We start from the raw sequence: 18,453 nt of genomic DNA on the forward strand, positions 1-18,453 counted from the left end.
GGGTGCTGCTATGGTGACCAGTGAGCTGAGATAAGGCGGAGCTTTACCTAGCATAGACTCATAGATGACCTGGAGCCAGTGTTTCTGGCAACAAATATTTGGCGAGGGCCAGCACACTAGGTCGCAGTGGGGGGTGGTATATGGGGCTTTGGTGACAAAACGGCCAGTTGATTTGTACGGGTCCAGGTTTTGCAGCTCTTTCAGAACATCTGCTATCTGGATTTGGGTGAAGGAGAAGCTGGGGAGGCTTGGGCAAGTAGCTGCGAGGGGTGTGGAGCTGTTGGCCAGGTCGGGGTGGCCAGGAGGAAAGCATGGCCAGCCGTAGAGAAATGCTTATTGAAATTATTGAAATTTTACTTATTGAATTTGTGTGAGATTGAGGGCATCTAGCTTAGATTGTAGGACTGCCGGGGTGTTAAGCATATCCCAGTTTAGGTCACCTAACAGAACAATCTCTGAAGAAAGATGGGGGGCTATCAAGCGTTGTCAAAGCTGTACAAAAAAAGTCTGCAAACAAGAAAACAACGACCATGAACGATGTGTTTACAAAACCGCATTGGTAATAAAGCATAATTTGTTTGACCACAACTTCGGGGGTAGCTAGTTTTAGCTTGGTACCAAAAGACACCAATACAATCAGCCTGAAAACAACGACCAGTAGAAACTGCAGTCATTTTCATTATTCTTAGCAATGATTCAGGAATCCTTGTGAGTAAGTATTAGCTAGGTTGCCACTTGTTTTTTGCCTATTGAATTGAACTTTAGTTAATGAAAATAAATAGCTAGCCAGCTACTTAACCCTGTTGCCCAAATCTACCGTGAGGCTCGACTGGACTTGGTTATGTGTTGTGAAGCTAGCCACAATAAGGATTAGGCACAAATAGTGGAATATGCGGTTTGCCTTCAAAATAAAAGTATGTCATTGACAGTGATGCAAATGAAAACAAATAGTAGAATTATCACATAATTTTATTTTGAAGGCTAACCGCAAAGTCCACTATTGGGGCTAATCCTTATTGTGGCTATCTTCACATAGATGGGTCTGATGACTATTAATCAAAGTCTTATAAATTAGGGTTAGTTAAGATGATGCCGCCTAGCTATATAGTTAGCTAGCTAGCTAACTATAGCTACTGAAACAGATTGTCGTTTTTCTATGTTTTTGGGGAAGAACATAGCTAGCTCATGGATGCAAACAAACTCTTTTTTTATGACCAGCACTGTAGGTGCACGAGACGATTTTACCAGCATCATAGCATACGTACGTTGTGACATGAAATATAAGTGATAGTGTAATCAATGTGTAATAACAACGTAAAAAATGTATGTATGCGTTAAAATACTATATGATGTGAACTCATAGTCAGGCCATGATTGGTCAACGAGCTAAGTTGACACGTCAAATAGTGTTATCTACTGGTCAAAGTTTTATTTTTTTGACATGCAAAGACCCAAACGGCGTTCCATTCAAATCCTGGTTGAGAATGAAACGACTGAGCAAATTAACAACGAAATAGAACAGCAAGTAAGTGAAAGAAATAGGTTTTCATTATGTTTTACTGGTAATGGGGACATACGTAAACGGCAACAAAATAACTTTTTGGTCAGTGCGGTGTGTGTGTGTAAGCTTTATTTAACTAGGCGAGTCAGTTAAGAACAAATTCTTATTTACAATGACGGCCTATCCCGGCCAAACCCTGACGACGCTGGGCTAATTGTGCGCCGCCCTTTAGGACTCCAGATCACGGCCGGATGTGATAGCCAGGATTCGAACCAGGGACTGTAGTGACACCTCTTGCACTGAGATGCAGTGCCTTAGACCGCTGCGTCCATGTGTGTGTGTGTTAACTATTTAACTGTAAATGTTCAATAATCGGTTATCGGTATCTGTTTTTTTTGGCAAGGAAAATATCGGATATCGGTATCGGCCAAAATTGTCATATCGGTGCATCACTACTAAGAATAGTAAAGCCCCCCTTACTGGCTCAAGCCAACCAGACTGTTACCAAAAAACTGTGTTTGACCAGATACAATGCTATTTTACAGTAAACAAATTGACAAGCATGCTTAATAGGGAAGGACATTCAATAAGCACAGCACTTACACAAATGACTGAATGGCTGAGAGAAATTGCAGATAAAAAGATTGTGGTCGTTGTTGTGTTAGACTTCAGTGCAGCATTTGACATTATCAATCATAGCCTGCTACTGGAAAAACATAAGTGTTATGGCTTTACATCCCCTGCTATATTGTGGATCGAGAGTTACCTGTCTAACAGAACACAGAGGGTGTTCAGTGGGGCCTCCAGGTAGAGTCAGGCATTTCCCAGGGCAGCTGTCTAGGCTCATTAATGTTTTCAATCTTAACTAATGACCTACCACTGGCTCAGAATAAAAGCCTGTGTGTCTATTGTATGCATGCTGATAACTCAACACTATACACGTCAGCTACTACAGCAAGTGAAATTACTGCAACACTTAAAGAGCTGCAGTCAGTTTCAGAATGGTGGCAAGAAATAAATTAGTCCTAAATATTACAAAAACTAAAAGCATTGTATTTGGGACAAATCATTCACTAAACCCTAAACCTCAACTAAATCGTGTAATGAATAATGTGGAAATTTAACAAGTTGAGGAGACAAAACTGCTTGGTATAACCTTGGGTTGTAAACTGTCATGGTCAAAACATATTGATGCAACAGTAGCTAAGATGGGGAGAGGTCTGTCCATAATAAAGCGCTCAGCCTTCTTAACAATGCTATCAATAAGGTAGGTGCTACAGGCCCTAGATTTGTCGCACCTGGACTACTTTCCAGTTATGTGGTCAGTGCCACAAAGAGGGACGTAGGAAATGTACAACTGGCCCAGAACAGTGCAGCACGGCTGGCCCTTAAATGTACACGGAGAGCTAAAATTAATAATATGCATGTCAATCTCTCCTGGCTCAAGGTAGAGGAGAGATCGACTTCATCACTACTTGTATTTGTGAGAAGAATTGACATGTTGAATGCACTGAGTTTAAACAACTAGCACACAGCTCAGACACCTATGCATACCCAATACATGCCAACAGAGGTCTATTCACAGATCACAAGTCCAACACAGACTATGGGCAGACACACAGTAAATAAAATAACATTTTATTGGTCACATACACGTGATTAGCAGATGTTATTGCAGGTGTAGCAAAATGCTAGTGCTTCTAGCTTCGATTGTGCAGTAATATCTAACAAATTACATGACATATACCCAATAAACACAATTCTAAGTAGGAATGAATTAAGACTGTATACATATGGACAAGTGATGTCAGAGCGGAACGGACTAAGACACAGTAGAATAGTATAGAAAAAAACAGTATATACAGTTGAAGTCGGAAGTTTACATACACTTAGGTTGGAGTCATTAAAACTTGTTTTTCAACCACTCCGCAAATTTCTTGTTAACAAACTATAGTTTTGGCAAGTCGGTTAGGACATCTACCTTGCGCATGACACAAGTAATTTTTCCAACAATTGTCTACAGACAGATTATTTCACTTATAAATGCACTGTATCACAATTCCAATGGGTCAGAAGTTTACATACACTAAGATGACTGAGCCTTTAAACAGCTTAGAAAATTCCAGAAAATTATGTCATTGCTTTAGAAGCTTCTGATAGGCTAATTGACATAATTTGAGTCAATTGGAGGTGTACCTGTGGATGTATTTCAAGGCCTACCTTCAAACTCGGTGCCTCTGCTTGACATCATCATGGGAAAATAAAAAGAAATCAGCCAAGACCTCAGAAAAAAATTGTAGACCTCCACAAGTCTGGTTCATCGGTGGAAGCAATTTCCAAACGCCTGAAGGTACCACATTCATCTGTACAAACAATAGTATGCAAGTATAAACACCATGGGACCACGCAGCCTTCATACCACTCAGGAAGGAGACACGTTCTATCTCCTAGAGATGAACGTACCATGGTGCGAAAAGTGCAAATCAATCCCAGAACAGCAGCAAAAGACCTTGTGAAGGTCCACACATCCACAGTAAAACGAGTCCTATATCAACATAACCTGAAAGGCCGCTCAGCAAGGAAGAAGCCACTGCTCCAAAACCGCCATAAAGTAGTCAGACTACGGTTTGCAACTGCACATGGGGACAAAGATCGTACTTTTTGGAGAAATGTCCTCTGGTCTGATGAAACAAAAATAGAACTGTTTGGCCATTAGGACCATCATTATGTTTGGGGGAAAAAGGGGGAAGCTTGCAAGCCGAAGAACACCATCCCAAACGTGAAACACGGGGGTGGCAGCATCATGTTGTGGGGTGTTTTGCTGCATGAGGGACTGGTGCACTTCACAAAATAGATGGCTTCATGAGGAAGGAAAAGTATGTGGATATATTGAAGCAACATCTCAAGGCATCAGTTAAAGCTTGGTCGCAAATGGGTCTTCCAAATGGACAATGACCCAAGGCATACTTCCAAAGTTGTGGCAAAATGGCTTAAGGACAACAAAGTCAAGGTATTGGAGTGGCCATCACAAAGCCCTGACCTCAATCCTATAGAAAATTTGTGGGCAGAACTGAAAAAGTGTGTGCGAACAAGGAGGCCTACAAACCTGACTCAGTTGCACCAGCTCTGTCAGAAGGAATGGGCCAAAATTCACCCAACTTATTGTGGAAAGCTTGTAGAAGGCTACCCAAAAAGTTGGACCCAAGTTAAACAATTTAAAGGCAATGCTACCAAATACTAATTGAGTGTTCGTAAACTTCTGACCCACTGGGAATGTGATGAAAGAAATAAAAGCTGAAATAAATCCCTCTCTACTATTATTCTGACTTGTCACATTCTTAAAATATAGTGGTGATCCTAACTGACATAAGACAGGGAATTTTTATTAGGATTAAATGTCAGGAATTGTGAAAAACTAAGTTTAAATGTGCTTGGCGAAGGTGTATGTAAACTTCGACTTCAACTGTACATATGAGATAAGTAATGCAAGATATGTAAGCATTATTAAGTGAATGAGATACGGTAGAATAGTATAAAATGCAGTATGTACATACGAGATGAGTAACTCCACATATGTAAACATTATTAAGTGAATGAGATAGGGTAGAATAATATAAAATGCAGTATATACAGTGCCTTGCGAAAGTATTCGGCCCCCTTGAACTTTGTGACCTTTTGCCACATTTCAGGCTTCAAACATAAAGATATAAAACTGTATTTTTTTGTGAAGAATCAACAACAAGTGGGACACAATCATGAAGTGGAACGACATTTATTGGATATTTCAAACTTTTTTAACAAATCAAAAACTGAAAAATTGGGTGTGCAAAATTATTCAGCCCCTTTACTTTCAGTGCAGCAAACTCACAGAAGTTCAGTGAGGATCTCTGAATGATCCAATGTTGACCTAAATTACTAATGATGATAAATACAATCCACCTGTGTGTAATCAAGTCTCCGTATAAATGCACCGGCACTGTGATAGTCTCAGAGGTCCGTTAAAAGCGCAGAGAGCATCAAGAAGAACAAGGAACACACCAGGCAGGTCCGAGATACTGTTGTGAAGAAGTTTAAAGCCAGATTTGGATACAAAAAGATTTCCCAAGCTTTAAACATCTCAAGGAGCACTGTGCAAGCGATAATATTGAAATGGAAGGAGTATCAGACCACTGCAAATCTACCAAGACCTGGCCGTCCCTCTAAACTTTCAGCTCATACAAGGAGAAGACTGATCAGAGATGCAGCCAAGAGGCCCATGATCACTCTGGATTAACTGCAGAGATCTACAGCTGAGGTGGGAGACTCTGTCCATAGGACAACAATCAGTCGTATATTGCACAAATCTGGCCTTTATGGAAGAGTGGCAAGAAGAAAGCCATTTCTTAAAGATATCCATAAAAAGTGTCGTTTAAAGTTTGCCACAAGCCACCTGGGAGACACACCAAACATGTGGAAGAAGGTGCTCTGGTCAGATGAAACCAAAATTGAACTTTTTGGCAACAATGCAAAACGTTATGTTTGGCGTAAAAGCAACACAGCTGAACACACCATCCCCACTGTCAAACATGGTGGTGGCAGCATCATGGTTTGGGCCTGCTTTTCTTCAGCAGGGACAGGGAAGATGGTTAAAATTGATGGGAAGATGGATGGAGCCAAATACAGGACCATTCTGGAAGAAAACCTGATGGAGTCTGCAAAAGACCTGAGACTGGGACGGAGATTTGTCTTCCAACAAGACAATGATCCAAAACATAAAGCAAAATCTACAATGGAATGGTTCAAAAATAAACATATCCAGGTGTTAGAATGGCCAAGTCAAAGTCCAGACCTGAATCCAATCGAGAATCTGTGGAAAGAACTGAAAACTGCTGTTCACAAATGCTCTCCATCCAACCTCACTGAGCTCGAGCTGTTTTGCAAGGAGGAATGGGAAAAAATGTCAGTCTCTCGATGTGCAAAACTGATAGAGACATACCCCAAGCGACTTACAGCTGTAATCGCAGCAAAAGGTGGCGCTACAAATTATTAACTTAAGGGGGCTGAATAATTTTGCACGCCCAATTTTTCAGTTTTTGATTTGTTAAAAAAGTTTGAAATATCCAATAAATGTCGTTCCACTTCATGATTGTGCACCACATTGGTGCGGCTGGCTTCCGGGTTGGATGCGCGCTGTGTTAAGAAGCAGTGTGGCTTGGTTGGGTTGTGTGTCGGAGGACGCATTACTTTTTTCAACCTTCGTCTCTCCCGAGCCCGCACAGGAGTTGTAGCAATGAGACAAGATAGTAGCTATTAAAAACTATTGGATACCACGAAATTGGGGAGAAAAAGGGGTCAAATTTAAATTTAAAAAATGGAACAGAGAGGACTGTGGAGACACACACACACACACAGATTTTGCGTTGTAGATATGTGGATATGTGGTAGTAGAGTAGTGGCCTGAGGGCAGACACTTATTGTGTTGTGAAATGTTTTTAAAATTGTATATAATTGCCTTAATGTTGATTGGCCCCAGGAAGTGGGGATAGATAATAAAAACAAATACAATTACATGAATTTGTCCCAATACTTTTGGTCCCCTAAAATGGTTTACTCGATATGGATGAAAATATCTTCAAATTAATAGTAATTGTATCATTTGCTAAAGTACAGAGCCAAAACAACAAAAAATGTCTCCCTGTATACATAAAGGGTAAAAATTAATACCAACCTTGGCAGTCTTGGCATAGTACAGAGTCCTCCCACGCAGTTTGAAGTAGCGTCTCTTCCAGCGCTGGAACGAGTTGGTCTGTTTTACCAATTTGCCCTCCTTCAGGATCGTCTGCACAGGATGACAACGTAGGGAGACTAGTCAGTGACGTCCCCATCCTCCCAAACACACACACACACACTAAAGTACATGCACATACACACAAACACAAGTGATGCATGGGATCATCAATGTGCAGCCTTATCAAAACATCAACCCCATGACTATATAAATAGGTAAGAATATAATATCATCATGAACCACACAACCTTTTCTCGGGAACGTCTGTGAAATCGATTGTATGATCCCCTGAGCTGCACTAACAATGCCAGCCATTCACAATGTCTGAACGATGTCTCCCTTAATCTACCAAGCTTAGCTACCCGAACCCCTGCAGCACAGAGCACTCTTACCACCAGCACCGTTATATCATCTGTCTGCACAGAGATATAGCCTAGCCTAGCTCCTCTACTCTGACATATAGGGGGTTTGGACAGTAGCATTGGCCATGGTTGATTTACATATCCAGGGAGGCAGAGTCACTGAACTGGGCTTGACATTAAAGACATTGCCAAAGCTGGAGAGCGGAGACACACAGTCAGTTCACAAATAAACCCACCTAGTGTCTAAATGTAGGAAGGAGGTAGGCCTACTATCTTGAATTCTACCTAACCAATTAGAGACTCAGCAAAAAAAGATAGGGTGTGTCCCAAAATCTCCAACCTTCTTCCAAAGTGTGCCCTTGCAAACTCCATGGCATGGATTTAAATGCATAGGAAGAAGTTACTGGAAGAAGTTGCTCACCATTGTTAAATCTATGCGAAAAAGTCAGAGAGTGGAGTATTGGGACTTAGCCTTCCAGTGGAGACAAGATTTTGGGCGAGCATCCAATGTTAGCATTAGGGGCAACCAGAGAATTGTTGATGAACCAACATTTTGCTCTGACCACATGCTCTCCACAGTCATCCTCTGCTTTGAAAAGCAGTGCTGCGCAGTAAAGCATCACCTAAGGCAGGGATATTCAAAACCGATTCTGGAGGTCCAGAGTACTGCTGGTTTTCTGTTCTACCTGATAATTTTACCCACTTGGTATCCCAGGTCTAAATCAGTCCCAGGTGAAAATCAGCAGTGGAACTGGCTTTGAAGTCCAGATTTAAATACATCTAAATCTAAGCAGTCAGTCATAACTACAGTGTTACAGTGACGTATTACCGCCAGTCCGCCACACCGGTAACTCCAAAGCTGTGCTTTGATGCTGCTGATGGTCAATAATAATCTACCAAACATGCTAAATGCCAGTCAGTAATGGCCTGGTACTCAGCACTCTATTGGCACTCTAATCCCTCTGACATCAATGCAAATGCTTTCGAAAATCAAATCAAACATCATGAGAGACCATGAGCTCACGTTGCCCAATTTTCTATTGGTTAAGCAATTACGTGAGAAAACAGAGTTTTGATGGCCTCTATTAAAAAGAGGAGGATCCCACCAGCTTAATAGGCTAGGCCTACTATATTAAGCACATTGCTTCACTTTATAACAGGAGTATAGCCTACCTGGCTGGCATGAAAATGAACTAAGGGAAAAGCGTCCTCCATTCGCTATTTATATGCATAGATCATCCCCCCCTGCTTCTGACAGGTGAATGATAAATAGTCCATTCTAAAATATATCTAAAAAATGTCACATATTATTTAATACATGTAAAAGACCAGATTAAATGGACAATAGTCTGGTGGGCGACAATATTATCACTTGTGAATGATGTATTATCTATCACTTGTGAATGATGCCCAGCGTGTGAAAAGAGAATTTTGACTGGCCACTATCTAAAAGAGGATCCAGCTTTCTCGTGCTGCTTAAAATGAAGCACATTAATCCACTTTACAACCGGGTTAGCCTAACCGGCGGCTCCTGAGTTTCAAGTTTGGGGAAAATCAGTTACCATAAAAATGCACCTTTATAATAATGCATTACATGCATAATCGCATTTGCAGACCTATGTAATTGCAGACCAACTACCAATTGCAGACCTATTGGTAATGTGATGAGTAGATTGGATAGTCATAATTTAGGCTAATAATACAACTCAATCACTGTTCGCAAAAAAAAAAGACAGTTCAATGCATGGCTGAGCACGTATAGTAGACCTATGTTTCTTCTATCTTTGCGTGAGGGAAAGATGAATGGAGAAAAGTACAGAGAGATCCTTGATGAAAACCTGCTCCAGAGCGCTCAGGACCTCAGACTGGGGCGAAGGTTCACCTTCCAACAGGACAACGACCCTAAGCACACGCCAAGACAACGCAGGAGTGAGACTTTGGAACAAGTCTCTGAACGTCCTTGAGGAGGAAATTATTTTCCAAAAACAAACTTTTAAGTAGCACTGACCCAACAATGTTAAATAGTGAATATGCACAGTGCGCACTCACAGGGAAATCACCGGGGAGATGACAGATGCTCTCCGCTGGTGCTATACTGTTGTTCGCTCAATTAGGTTGATAATTTTTGATAACTAAAAATACATAATAGTCCTTTCATTGTCTTCGTTCTACAGCAATAACCATTTTCTTTTCAAATTATGTTTACCTGCAATTGTATTTTGAAAATTGCGGTATGCCTGGCTTGGCCTCTACTTTTCACAGAGACGCAACTCAACAATAATCTGGTCAAATTGCTCTCTGTCTTTCCTTCCGACTGTAAACAATACAATTTAAAACAATACACAATTTATTATAAAAAATAAGCTAAATATCTCTGTGGCCAAAATCATGTTTTAGTAGCCTATTTTGAATGATTGTATTTTTTTTTGTATAAACAGGAGTAGGTGATGAGACTAATGAAGTGTGCAGCCTGAGCAAGGAGAGAGCATGCCTTTCATGCGACTTCTTTCAAATCATTAGAGTCGAATGCAGCCTTAGAATGTATTAAATCAAAGCATATAGCTTAACTTTTGTATCACAACTAAAGTTACATAAATAACTCAAAATGAAGCATATGAGAACCTGTTTCTTTGTTAACCGCTCAACACAGAATAGCCACATTTGCACACTCCTGACACTCCCTCGAAATCGCATGGAGAAAATGCATTTTCTATTTTATTCAGCTATGTTCAATTGTATTCTTCATACTATAAAATAATGCCAAGGAATTCTAAGCAAATCTTGTCTGCTAAATGAACTAGCATAGCCCACAGCCATATAACATAGCCAGATATGAGGGTATGCTGTTCTTTTAAAATAGATTACATTTTCTTCATATCATGTTTCTTTAGATCTGTCTAAAATAAATAATGTATTTATTGTGATGGTGTAGGCTATATTACATGGATTTAGACTGAAAATGTAGACGTTCCAAAAGGTCTGTATCAGTGGCTTGTAGGCTGTGTGTGGAAGCCAGGAGATACTAAACGTGTTAATGTTAATTAATGGTCCAATACCTGTGAGACCTGAAGTTATTTGCATGACAATCACTGGTTGACCGCCACAGCCCTAGTCATAACAGCTTTATCATCATAGCATAGCTTTATTTTAAAATTTTAAAAGGCTTTGAAGGTCTGAGGTGAATATGATTCCTTGTTAACGAGAAAGTTAGCCTAATACTGTGGTAGCCAATATGACTGTAAGAATGGGCACAGAGCTGCCACCATGGCTATAAATTAATTTCAATAGGAACTGCTGCTCAATGGGTGGTAGCAGGTGACAGCTTAGCTCTGGTCCAGGGCGTTAGTGTGCCTTCCGCTACCAACGGTTAGTAAAGGAAAAATGTGTTGTGTACACACAAAATGTAGCAGCTTAGGAACAAATATAAAAGGAAGTAATTAACAAGACTGAAGCGCAACAACAATGAAATGAGAGCCAGCTAAACATGAAAAGGAAGAGCCCCGATGGACACAGTTTTTGTTTACTGCAATCCCCTGGTTTTCCATGAGAATGATGTAGTTGGTGTGGACTGCTTCAATCTCGTACTCCATTACTTAATTAAGGATCTGACCCTTTTTTTCAATTTTCACCTAAAATAACATACCCAAATCTAACTGCCTGTAGCTCAGGATCTGAAGCAAGGATATGCATATTCTTGATACCATTTGAAAGGAAACCCTTTGCCGTTTGTGGAAATGTGAAATTAATCTAGGAGAATTCTTTACTTATTTCACTTTTATTTAACCAGGTAGGTAAGTTGAGAACAAGTTCTCATTTACAATTGCGACCTGGGCAAGATAAAGCGAAGCAGTTCGACACATACAACAACACAGAGTTACACATGGAGTAAAACAAACATACAGTCAATAATACAGTAGAAAAATAACTCTATATACAATGTGAGAAAATGAGGTGAGATAAGGGAGGTAAAGGAAAAAAAGGCCATGGTGGCGAAGTAAAAAAATATAGCAAGTAAAACACTGGAATGGTAGATTTGCAGTGGAAGAATGTGCAAAGTAGAGATATAAATAATGGGGTGTAAAGGAGCAAAATAAATACAGTAGGGGAAGAGAGTTGTTTGGGCTAAATTATAGATGGGCTATGTACAGGTGCAGTAATCTGTGAGCTGCTCTGACAGCTGGTGCTTAAAGCTAGTGAGGGAGATAAGTTTTCCAGTTTCAGAGATTTTTGTAGTTCGTTCAAGTCATTGGCAGCAGAGAACTGGAAGGAGAGACCAAAGAAAGAATTGGTTTTGGGGGGGACCAGAGATATACTTGCTAGAGCACGTGCTACAGGTGGGTGCTGCCATGGTGACCAGCGAGCTGAGATAAGGGGGGGGGGGGCCTTTACCTAGCAGGGTCTTGTAGATGACCCGGAGCCAGTGGGTTTGGCGAAGAGTATGAAGCGAGGACCAGCCAACGAGAGTGTACAGGTCGCAGTGGTGGGTAGTATATGGGGCTTTGGTGACCAAACGGACGGCACTGTAATAGACTGCATCCAATTTATTGAGTAGGGTATTTGAGGCTATTTTGTAAATGACATCGCCGAAGTCGAGGATCGGTAGGATGGTCAGTTTTACGAGGGTATGTTTGGCAGCATGAGTGAAGGATGCTTTGTTTTGAAACAGTAAGCCAATTCTAGATTTAACTTTGGATTGGAGATGCTTAATGTGAGTCTGGAAGGAGAGTTTACAGTCTAACCAGACACCTAGGTATTTGTAGTTGTCCACATATTCTAAGTCAGAACCGTCCAGAGTAGTGATACAGTGCGGGCAGCGATCAGTTGAAGAGCATGCATTTAGTTTTACTTGCATTTAAGAGCAGTTGGAGGCCACGGAAGGAGAGTTGTATGGCATTGAAGCTTGCCTGGAGGGTTGTTAACACAGTGTCCAAAGAAGGGCCAGACGTATACAGAATGGTGTCATCTGCGTAAAGGTGGATCAGAGAATCACCAGCAGCAAGAGCGACATCATTGATGTATACAGAGAAGAGAGTCGGCCCGAGAATTGAACCCTGTGGCAGTCCCGTAGAGACTGGCAGAGGTCCGGACAATAGGCCCTCCGATTTGACACACTGAACTCTATCAGAGAAGTAGTTGGTGAACCAGGCGAGGCAGTCATTTGAGAAACCAAGGCTGTTGAGTCTGCACATAAGAATGTGGTGATTGACAGAGTCGAAAGCTTTGGCCAGGTTTGCACAGTATTGGCACTTATCGATGGCGGTTATGATATCGTTTAGGTCTGGCTAAAATCCTAAAATGTGGGTTTTATCAACCCCACCACTTGCCATTGTACAAAACTAGTTTATGGCTGCGCCTCAAAAAATTACAGTTTGAAATTAACCAATTAAGATTTGAAGTGTGATTACAACATGCGCATACAGTAGGCTCTAGTTGTTTTAACGGAATAGCCTGAAAAAAGATCTTCAGCTCAGATTTACTCAAGAGGCATTAAGTCTCTGCATGGTCAATCCGACATCTGCTGCGGCCGTACAGCATTTACTGTGATGCGGTCTCCGCAGAAGTCAGAGCATTCATGCCCGATGTCGACCAGATGCATAAGCGTTTTGTTTGGCCAGATTTCCGTACTTGACGCACATGCTTCGCTTTTCAACTAGCTTAAAGCTACCTAGTTGGAGTCTATGTGTGTACTTCTGTTTGTACCACCACACAGCAAAGCAATGCAAAAGTTGAAAATATTAAACGCATGGGGTACACAGAACGCCCCACAGCCTAATGAGGCACCCCCAACGTAGCATTGCGAAATGCTCCATTGACAGTGAATGACTTCCACCGGAACGCAAATACTTTGATGAATTTGGTAGACATGAGGCATCGTATTTCTTGTGCTTCGCAGAGCTGTTGTGAAGGAATTTGTCAAGGAAGTGAGTTTGCGTTTATACAAAACCTCCCTCCCACATCTACCGTCAACCAATCATGTAAATGCAGAGCTAAACAGACCTATAAAAGCCCTCCGCATTGTTACACAATTTGAGAGGCACACGGTGATGCGGTACGGAGCTCGATTTGGCATCCACAAGTCTCTGGAGCCTCCGCAATTGCTAATACATGTCATGTCTCAAAATCTATCTTACCTCTATATTGTTTTATGTCCTCCGGAGTAGAGAAAATTGATGACGAGTTCAACGGCGTAGTTCGTTTTTGTGTTTCTTTTAACAATAAGTAGGTTAGTACTCACACAGCATCCAGCCCAGCTGACAATGCTATTTTCCTGATTTTAGACCACTTTTTTTGTTAACCCTTTTACCTAACCCTTTCCCTAACCTTTAACCTAACTCTAACTTTGGTGAATGGATGGCACCGGAGGGGATGGGCACCGTTTTACGGGCTCCTGACCAATTGTGCTATTTTGTGTGTTTCTATGCTCCGTTTTAAACGTTATTTTGTACATAATGTTTCCGCCATCGTTTCCTATGACCGAAAAGCACTTCAGGACATCAGAACAGCAATTGAGCACCTCCAACTGGACGAGGACCTTTTCTTTAATGAGTCGGATGCGAAGGATATACAGCTCTTCCCGGACCAGACCTAAATTCACATAATTCGTAAGAAGAGGAGACGCCGCTACAGAGGTCGACAAGCCGGAAGCCTGGCGAGACTGCTTCGGCAAGTCTCGCCACATTGAAGCTGCCCAGCAGGGAGACCATCCTGTCTGATGTTCAGACTCTGCTTGCAGATGTAAGAGAAGAAATCTGTACTGCCCTGCCAACTTCACTGTTGCGCCAAGCAGAGGAAACTGAAGTTTTGAAATACATCAAAAAGCGTGAAGGTTCTTGGCAGTCTGGCGAAGTACCCGTCCAAGCAAGGGCTTTGGGATGGTGATGCAATATGGCAGTCATGCCAACATATCTCATCAGCCACCTGGTGGAAGGGACTTTGTGGATCTGAGGCTCTTTCCCCTGTTGCCTCCATCATCCTCTAAATCCCAACAACATCAGCCGCCTTAGAGCGCAACTGTTTCTTGTTTGGGAACACACACACCAAAGCACGCAACAGGCTTGACCAATACAAAGGTTGAAGAATTAGTGGCCATCCGGGCAAATTTTTGGCTTTTTGAGCCTGACAATGAGCCATCCTCAACAAGATTGGAAAGTGACCGTGAAGATGAGGCCTCAGAGCCTCAGAGTCTGATGTTCAAGAGGTGGACTTTAAGGAGGTCCAGGGAGAAGCGGAAGTCCAGGGAGAAGCAATGGAAGCTTGAGAGGAAGACAACCAAAGCTTTAGTTTCTAGACTATCTAGACTATTTTATAGATGTATGTTGAAAACGTTTTTGGGAGATACGATGGATCATTGGGAATCATTCAATATTCCCTTTCTTTTGTTGTTCAGTGAAATCCTCCCATGTGAAGAGTCAACTCATTTCATTCAAGTTCGTAACTAAATCGTTTTTTAAATTTCTATTGGAAGGATTTTATAATTTTCAATTATGTCTACTTATGATAAGGTAAAAGGTTTATGTTTCTGTCTCCATATGATATGGTAAATATATCCATTGCAAAAAAAATCTACATTTAAATGGAATTAATATTAATTTGCATATATTTCCGTTACTTCCCAAATATTCCTATGGGATGTTTCCACCTCTGAATATTCCCCAAACTGTGCAAACCTAGTCTGAATACTTTCTGAATGCACTGAACGCTGCTGCTACTCTGTGTTTATTATCTATGCATAGTCACGTTACCCATACCTACATGTAGATATTACCTTGACTACCCTGTAGCCCTACACATTGTACCCCTTCTATATAGCCCCGTTATTCCTTTTTTATTGTGTTACTATTTTTTCTTTAGCATTATTATGCATTGTTGGTTAATAAGGGCTCGTAAGTAAGCATTTCAAGGTAATGTTGTTGTATTCGGCATGTGACAAATACAATTTTACAGAACTTGAATCCTAATCCCTAGCCTAGCTAATGTTAGCCAGCTATCTACAACTAAATGGATTTCGTAACATATCATAAGAAATGGATGATGGACATTCCCACATTAATACATACCATTCGAAACATAGCATAATACATGGAATGGAGCAGCTTGGATTTAGGTAAAGAATAATACAAAATGCTCAGAGTCTCGGTTGAATTACAGCATTCCCCCTGGGCACACACTGGTTGAATCAACGTTGTTTCCACATTTCAATGAAATTACATTGAACCAACATTGAATAGACGTGGAATTAATGTTTTTCATCTGCAATTCTTCTTCTTTTATTTATTATGTTACCAATAATATTGACATGTTAATAATATTTTCTGACTACAATTAATGTGTCATCTTTTAACTCAAATCTGTTAGCTTTCAAAATGTAAGTAGGTATATCTAGCTGTCGCACCTGGTGTCATAGACGTAACGTAGTAAACGTAAATCCAGAACACGCAAATTAGTATGATATGTTGTGTTTGGTACGCTTACATAAGACAGGGTGGATGGGCGAGCGTATAACACGAACGTCCAGCAACAAAGGTTGCGAGCTCAAATCTCATCACAGACTGTAATATTTGTTTTGTGGAGAAATGACCAGGCAGGAGACGGGAGTACAGTTAGTTTTTGTTTAGTCAAAACCCCTCGTGCTCTACAGTTCCCGGCACCCCAGTGCGCATGTGCATTTCCTATTAGGTGTAGTAACGTAACACTGCCGTAATGCATTACTGCTTAGTAACAGCACAGTAACTAATATAAACATATGTAGATCCCAGATACTACACAGACAACTTTAGCATTTTAACTAATTAACTACTTACTATGTTGTAGCTACTTTGCAACTTAGCATGTTAGCTAACCCGTCCCTTAACTGCAACCCTTCCCCTAACCAAAACTTAACCATTTAACTAACTCCTAAACTTAACCCTAAATCCTATCCTAGCTAACGGATTTACGTACAGAATAATACGAAATGCTCTGAGACCAGGTTTCGGCCAGCCAACTGACAACACATTCTGATGGAATGGCTCGTCCTATGCTTTGTATAAACCCAGAGAATATATTGGTTCCTTTCTTTCCTTCCTTTGTAAATACAGCAATGTGAACGCAAATAGGACTCGGCCCACAAAATAGGTGAAGTGAAGTGGCAAAACAGTTGAGTCCTCTTTCAAAGGCAAGGGCAGTGTGAATACAACGACAACTGTTATTTAGCTTGTTTTTTTTCTTCTCAGAGTTCACTTTAAAGAGGACTGAAATCGGTTATTTTAAAAAAAGGGGCCTATATGTGAAATCACTCTTGAAAGGAAAATCATTAGCCTGTCTCCAATGTACAATATTGTATATTACAACATATTTGTTGGCAGATAAGTGCTCCTGAAAACGTATAGATAGTTATGAATATCAAACGAGATGCCGAATGAATCAATTGCGATAGTAGTTAGAAGCAAAAACTAGCTAGAGCTGGCCAACAGAATCGAGGAGTATCATATTGCTATGAAACAGCTGGCCATTCACATATGGAGGTATTTAGCAGCAGTAATCCACGGATTTAATATATTTTAAGTTAAAATAGATTAAGGTTTTGATGAAGGTTAGCTAACGTTACGATTTATCAACACTCAGTAATGATACCGTTAGGTGTGGTGCTGATGATAGTACAGTAACGTTACTGATATCGAGAGCTCGAGCTATTATAGTTCCAGCTAGCGCAAGCGAGACCTGTCCGGGGACCCTACTCGCCATCTTGCGGATGTAGAGAGACAGGAAAGAGCGGTGTTTCCCATCTGGCCTCGCAAAGCTAGAAAATTAGCATAGCGGATGGAGAGAACAGCTACCGAAAAGTATGGTCGCCTTTGGCTTTGAATCGCAATGTTACCAATGCAATTACAGTTTACCTTGCTTCGTATCTGACCCGATGTGGAAACTTTGCGTATTAATTTCTGCGGAGATCCATGTTCCTGCTCTGGTTCACTATCCGAAGATTCATCCAGGCATCTTGCCGTGGCCTCGACTCGGACTGCCACCGCCATATCATTCGCCCCCAGGGAATGATATATACAATGAGTGGAAGGTGGAGTCAAGAGGAATTAGCACCCCCTTGTGTTCAAGACAGGGCAAAGCAGCACCACTCGGGGTTTTTCTCAACTCATGCATCCTCCTGCTCCTCTCGCCTTCTTTTGGAAAAGGGTCAAAGGTAATCGAGGAGAGGCGGCGAGGAGAAGGAAAGATTACGAAAATGCGCTTGTATGAAGTTGGTGTCAATTCGTGACCCAATCAGTTCTTTCAAATGAATCTGTTCTGAGCTGCACTTCATAATGCAATTGAATCCCACATTAGTTATGACAGACTGACTCAATTTCCTGATGCTGGTTTGAAATGTTTGGGAGCAGCTTATTGATGTCCTGTACTTGTGCTCCTGGATAGCACAACATTTTTGCTCCTGTCAGTGGAAATATATTGCATATTGCAATATTTCAAAATACAATCGTGGTAAAAAACATAGTTTGGAAAGCAAATGGCTATTGCTGTAAAGAGAATATAATGAAAAGACTCTAATATGTATTTTAGTTAGGCTATGAAAATTCTCAACTTAATTGAATGAACTCTACGCTATACTATGTGCTATAGACTCTTAGAAAAAAGGTGCCTTTTTTTCTAAGAGTGTATAGCATAGAGTATACCTAAGCTATAGGCTATATCAGATACGTTTCTTTTTTCTTTGTACAACATGTTGCCTTTTCTAAACACATTGGGAACCATAGGATAACCCTTTGAATAAACCATTTTGGTTCCAGGTAGAACCCTTTTGGATTCCATGTAGAACCCTTTCCACAGAATAGTTA

At 41.0% G+C, this 18,453-nt stretch overlaps 1 protein-coding gene across 2 annotated transcripts in view; it reads right to left on the reverse strand.

Annotated features, from left to right (window-relative positions):
- dgkd (diacylglycerol kinase delta) overlaps window positions 1–17,783 on the reverse strand; it is a 120,903-nt gene extending 103,120 nt beyond the window's left edge. The window contains exons 1-2 of one of the 2 annotated variants that reach the window (XM_036944350.2): window positions 17,506–17,783; window positions 7,209–7,319 (exon numbers count right to left, since the gene is read on the reverse strand). In XM_036944350.2, coding sequence (XP_036800245.2) covers window positions 7,209–7,319; window positions 17,506–17,640 — 246 coding nt within the window. In that variant the 5' untranslated portion in view covers window positions 17,641–17,783. The remainder of the gene's footprint in view (window positions 1–7,208; window positions 7,320–17,505) is intronic. The other variant, XM_036944348.2, reaches the window with a different exon arrangement.
- Between the last annotated feature and the right edge of the window lie 670 nt (window positions 17,784–18,453).

Source organism: Oncorhynchus mykiss, chromosome 15, assembly GCF_057628025.1.
Source record: "Oncorhynchus mykiss isolate SJ-2025 chromosome 15, ASM5762802v1, whole genome shotgun sequence".
Lineage (NCBI taxonomy): Eukaryota > Metazoa > Chordata > Actinopteri > Salmoniformes > Salmonidae > Oncorhynchus > Oncorhynchus mykiss.